We start from the raw sequence: 6,370 nt of genomic DNA, 5'->3' as shown, positions 1-6,370 counted from the left end.
TCTACTACTACTCCTACTACTTCTACTTCTACTACTACTCCTACTCATACATATACATGCGTACACATACATATATATATATATATCCTTATACAGGTAAAGATAGGTACATCTACATATAGAGAGATCGATAGATAGATAGATATAGATCGAGAGAGAGAGAGAGAGAAAGATGTGTGCGTTGCTGTGCATGTACCTTATACCTTATCATATTTTTCAGCAGTGGCTTTAATAGTCGTTAATTCTGCATCGAGGTGTTTAATTTCCGTATTCAGATTAAATTCCTCTGCCTCTAACTCAGCTAGCCGTGTCTTTTTTCTTTTCAATTGCGCATGCAAGGAATCCCCTTCTCCTTCTCCTCCACGGCCTGCTCCTTGTTCTCCGCTTCCTCCCGAGGCATAGAGTTGATCTAACTTTCTTTCTGCATGCGTTAACTTTTCTTTCGCTTCGTTCAAAGTCTTTTCTGCAGCTTCAACCTGCTGGGACTCTAGAGATCTAGATTGCTTCTTTTCTTGCAACTTCTTGGAAAGTTTCTTCTCTTCTTTCTTAAGATCCTCCAAAGCATCTGCTGCCTGCTTCAATTCTCTCCTCGCGCTCTTCTCGTCCGACTGACGCTTAGCTAACGTCTACAAGAAAAAGAAAGAAAGGGTGAGAAAGAGAGAAAGAGTGAGAAGACAATTAGAGACGAAGCGAAGGAGGGGGAAGGAAAGAAACGAAATAGGGGAAGAAGAAGAAGTGAGAGAAGAAGAAGAGCAAAGAGAAGTAAATGATCGTGTGGCTGTCGATAGAGAACAGCCGAAGTCTCCTCAAGGCGACCAGAGAGAAGCAAAAGACTTCTAGCTAGAAGATTCGATTCTTTGAGAAGATTAAATTTCTCAACGTAGTTTCATCTACAGTATAGAGAGAAGAAGAAGGTTTCTATCTTTATGTTCTTCTTACCTTCTCAATCTCGTCCTTCTTCTTTCGCACAGCCTGAAGAGGCACATCCATCTGCTGCCTCTGCAACACATATATAGATTAAAGATAGATAGATATAGATAAATAGATAGATAGATAGATTAAAGATAGATTACCGATAGATCCAGCGAAAGAAAGAGAAAAAAGAAGAGAGTGAAAAGACAGGGAGAAGAGCGACGAGAAGACAAAGGAGGAGAAAAGCACAGGGAGAAGAAGGGGGAGATGAAGGAATGAAAGAGACTAGATCACTCCCTTCTTCAAGAAAAAGAAAGAAAGAAGAAGAAATGTGTCTTTTCTTCTGAACGAAGTGGAAAGCTTTAGATCACTTGGAAGAGATGAAGAAAGAAGAAGTCGTGATACAAACCCAAGACCACAGAGAAAGAAAAAGAGAGAGAAAAGAGGGGAAGGTCTTTTCTTCTCTCTCTATCCTTACATAGCTCGCTAGAAGCAGACATCTCTCTCACACAAGCAGAGGAAGAAGAAGAAGAAGAAAAAGGGGGAATTTATGTTTCTCTCTCGTTCTCCTTTTTCTCTTTGTCTTAATTAAGTGCATACCTCAGCATTGATTTGGTCGATATATTTTTGGAGATCCCTCATCTCTCCGTCGATCTTGGATATCTACCACATAGACGACAAGAGACGAAAAGAATGAGAAAGAAAGGAAAGATAACGAAGTGCTACTAGGAAGAAGGGACTCTGAGGATGAAGAAAAGAAAGAAGGTGTCGAAAGAATACAAAGGAAACACGTTCATTCTTCTCTTCTTCGCGCATAGACTTGCTACATACACCTCCTCCTTTTCTTTCTCTTTGCACTTCTTGTCAACTAGCCTTCTTCACCTACGTACATCTATACATATGTATGCTCATATACATATATATATATATATAGGTATACATATATATATATATATAGGTATACATACACGTAGCCCTATCTGCTCAGTGCCGCATGCTTGGTATCTCTGTATACATACAAATAGCTAAAGAGATACGGAAAGAGAGAAGAAAGACAGAGAGAGAGAGAGAAAGAAGAGAAGGGAGGGATTCTTCTTGCGACAAAGAAGGAAAGCATCTGTTAGAGCAGTGCATACCTCTGCTTCAGTTTCTGTCTTTTTACGTAGCAAGTCATCTGAAAAGAAAAAGAAGGACATATCACATATCTCCTCGCATGCCCGAATATAAGCCGAGCCTGAATCTCCTCCTTCCATAGGGGTACTGTAGTCAATAAGGCGTGAGACTTCTTAGACAGATGAAAGAGAAGACATTCTATCTTCAGTGCCTTCTCAGTCTTTGGAGATGCTAAGACCTCCCACGCTTTTGTGTTGTATATAAGGACTCTACCTAGCAAGACAACGCGAGAGGAGATACAGGTACGAATATGGGCGTCTCTGAACATGTATGTCTATGTATGTATATGTATGCATGTATGAATATGTATGTATATATGTATGTGTGAATATGTATATATATATATATATGTATGCATGTATGAATATGTATGAATATGTATGTGTATGTGTGAATATGTCTGAGGGAATTCCTCACCTAAATCTGAAGTGCCCTGCTGTAAAAGCTGCTGGGCGCTGAACCCATTGAAGAAGAAGAAGAAGGAAAGAAGAAGAAGAAGAAGGAAAGAAGAAGAAGGAAAGAAGAAGAAAGAGAAAGGGAATGAAAACCGGAATAGAAAGAAAGCAAAAGAAAGATGAGTAACGTCGACCTGGGTGATGGAGACGAGAATTGATAGAACACGAGAGAAACTAAAGAAAGTATCTCTCATACATAGTCAGCATATATGGATAGATAGATACAGACATAGATAGATATATGCGTGTACAGATACATACATAAGTTACTTGAACGTGTATCTGCACTTATACATACATACATATATTATGCATATATATATATATGCATATCTGTACATATGCACATATATGGGACGGCAGGAATAATACAACGTATACCTACAACGACATGCGCAGTTGAAAATATACACCTTTATATATTCATATATATATAGGTCTATACATTAGGGCATGTGTGTATATAGATATGCACGTATAGAGAGATATAGAGCGATGTGCATTTGAAGTGAAAGCGTGGAGAGGGTGAGAAGCCATTTGAAGCGACAAGTAGATTCATTCGGAGCATATCTACATATTTAGGAATAGATAAATCTATCGATATATACACACACGGAAAGAAAGAGAAAGACCTGTCTATACATACACCTATATAGAGACAGAGATGGACGTCTGTACACATACAGAAAAGAGAGAGAAGTATACGTACATACCCATACACAGAGAGATCTGTATATACACACCCGTCTAGAGATAGATCTACATATACACATAGCCATACACAGAGAGATCTGTACATGTATATTCAGATAGAGAGAGAGAATAGTGTATAGTGTAGAAGAAACACATATGACGAGCTTGGTAATGAAGAGAGAAGAGATTCCTTGACTACGAAGATACCTCGATGCGTGAACTTCGTCTGTTCACGTCTCCCCGTGTCTACTGCAAGTGTATGTACACCTGAATGAATGCTTTAATACACTCTACACATGAGACTACAATGAGGAGCCTCTTCAGATTTGAGAAGATCGAAGTATGTAATAGAGATCATGTGCCTAATTCCTTGGGTCCACAGAGATAGAGACAGTCATAGAGATAGATACATGAAAGAGACTATTCTGGAGAGAGGTAACGGAGAGAGAGAAACAGATCTTCCATCAAGAGAAGAGAAGAAAGAACCGAGTAAGCATTCACAGAGAGACAGAGAGAAGAGAGGAAAGGCAATGATATTACAGGGGATAGTCGGCATTGAGAGAGAGAGATAGGAAGATGCCGAGAGAAGGAAGAAGAAGACGCTCATGAGAAAGGTAGAAAGATAGAAGGAGACAGAAGAGAAGAAGAGACAGAGATAAACATGAGGAGAGATCTCCTCTTCTTCTTTCTCTTTTTCATCTCACCAGTAGAATCGATAGGCGACGTCAAATCTCTGGAATCTCTGCATTTCTTCTTTCAAAGACACAAAGTTAAAATACTCCAACCTACAAAGACACAAAAGAAAAGAAAAGACAGTCACTGATCCTGGGCTGAATAAAGCCTATTTCCTTTCACTACCTAACCCATTCTCCATACATACGTATATATATATATATATATATACATAGGCGCGTATCAACATATATATATGTATATATGTGTAGATATACATGTATCTAGTTCTTCTCACTCGGCTTGTGACTTGTATAAGAGTTGTTAAATTCTCTTTTTCATTCATATCGACTTCTTCTTCTTCACTCCTTCAAAGTGCACGTTGAAAGATAGGGACAACCCCACTTGAGGACTTTTTCACGAGAGCTGTATGTACACCCGACAGAACGTACATACACCCCACACAAAGAAATTAGATACCAACATATCTACATACGAATCTTGAGATAAGGAGAGAATAGAAGTACAGACAGGGAAATAGACGTAGAATAGAGATACAGAAAGATAGAGATATGAAACAGGTAGAGAAAGATACAGACATAATAGAGACAGCGGAGGGAGATGAGACAAAGAGAGAGGGAAAGTGAGATATATCTATATATCTATATATATATATATATATGGGGTTGAGTCTTACTTTTCTTTTCGCAGTCTCTCAATGGTGGGGTGTATTTCCTCCTCCAATACAACAGCGATATCTTGAAGCTTTCCGTTGAAAAGAAAAGAAGGAAAGAAGGAAAGAAAGAAAAGATGAAAAGATGAAGAGGAAGAAGTCTGTTTGGTGGGTGGTTAAGACCATGCACGTCTCTAGTTTCGAGCGTGGCCTGTTTTTCTGGGAGTTCCTGTCTCCTTGTCTCTCTTCTTCACCTTTCTCTTTCTTTCTTTCTGTCTCTCGTCACGAGATGAAAGAAGATGATGCATGCGTATATGTAGATATAGTTACACTTATTTATGTCTGTAGTGAGGTGTATATCGATAAGACGTCTCAAAAGATGTGGATTAGACTTTCAGATATAGACGTGCGAATACCGAGTTTTGTGCGAATACATATAGATAGATATATATATATATACGTATAGAGAGAAAAAGATCTAGAAAGATGGACAGGTATATGTGGAGAGATATAATAGAGAGATTCCTATACATCTCTCTCTCTCTTTGTTTGATCTATTGGATCGATACCCCTCATCCAACACTTCCTTCCCTCTCTGTCTACATACACGCCACCTATCTTGTTAGGGGGCTACTACCTACTAGACCTTCAGCTATGACTCTTCATTCTCACTTTGACGCTTTTCCTGATGTTCCTTCTTTCTTTCATCTTTTCTTCAAGTTATGAGGTCATTCTTATGTCTCCTTTATCTTCTTTCAGACCGATAGATCGCCCAGACTTCTTTCTATCTATCTATCTATCTCTCTATCTATCGAGCTATCTATCTGCCTTCTTTCTCTCTTTGTCGCTCGTTCTTTCTTTTGTTTGTGGCTCTTTCTTTCGTATTTCTTTGTTTTGCATGCGTACCTTCTTTTCTTTCTTCTGAATGAGTTTGACGGCATTGGCTCTCTTCATCTCGTACATGCGCGTGCCGGAGACTTCTTCGATCAGTCCGAGGAGATCTTTGGGCCTCATGTTTATGACTTTAGTAATCTTGCCTTGCTGGATCATGAAGTGCGGATTGTTTATATTCATCTGTGCGCAGTGAAAGAAGTCCCGCACCTCCTTCGCCTGCGCATTGCGGCTATTCAGCAAATACCGATCTCGACCTCCTACAGAAAAAGAAAAAAAAAGAAAGAAAGAGGGAGAAAGAAAGAGAAAGAAAGAAAGAAAGACAGAGAGAAAGAAAGACAGACAGAGAGAAAGAAAGGTATGTTCTTGACGCATAGAAGGAGAAAGGAAGAAAGGATCACCATCGAGACACTACACCGAGAGGAGTACAAAATCGATGCTACACAATCGAAGGGAGACAATCGATAGTTGGATTTGAGAAAGGAAGTATGAGGGAGTTGTCTACACAGGTAAGAAAAAAGAAGAAGACGTGGCAGTAGTCGTTATAGTGGAGAATCGATTGAGAAAGAAAAGACAAGCGAATTAAATGCGAGGGAAGATGTATAATGAAGATTGCGGCATGAGTAGAGCTTTGAGACTTCTGCTAAGAGATGAAAGCAGGAAAGAAGGAGAAAGTCTGATTAAGATAAATGTCTATGTACAGACCTCTCTATTGTATAGATCTATAGAAGAAAAGAGATAGACGCACGAAGGAGGAGGAGAAGCAGAAGAAGAAGGACATACAGAGAGAATAGGCTTAGGGAGACACACCAACGAACGCAAAGACAAAAATGTAAAAAGACAGCAATTATAGACGTACACTCACATACCACCGAGAGACAAAGAGATAGATAGATTAAAG

At 39.2% G+C, this 6,370-nt stretch overlaps 1 protein-coding gene across 1 annotated transcript; it reads right to left on the bottom strand.

The window, feature by feature from the left end:
• Window positions 1-197: 197 nt before the first annotated feature.
• Window positions 198-5,729, bottom strand: CSUI_010402 (SMC protein; the record flags this gene model as incomplete). The annotated part of the gene is made up of 8 exons (XM_068070506.1): window positions 5,485-5,729; window positions 4,603-4,670; window positions 3,938-4,018; window positions 2,503-2,540; window positions 2,049-2,086; window positions 1,513-1,575; window positions 940-999; window positions 198-626 (listed from the first exon to the last, which is right to left on the bottom strand). Exons 1-8 carry the CDS (start codon window positions 5,650-5,652, stop codon window positions 198-200), a joined length of 945 nt encoding a protein of 314 aa, XP_067917518.1. The 5' UTR covers window positions 5,653-5,729.
• Between the last annotated feature and the right edge of the window lie 641 nt (window positions 5,730-6,370).

The sequence above is a fragment of the Cystoisospora suis genome (assembly GCF_002600585.1).
Source record: "Cystoisospora suis strain Wien I chromosome Unknown contig_7336, whole genome shotgun sequence".
NCBI lineage: Eukaryota > Apicomplexa > Conoidasida > Eucoccidiorida > Sarcocystidae > Cystoisospora > Cystoisospora suis.
This window is presented reverse-complemented; position numbering and strand designations above follow the sequence as displayed.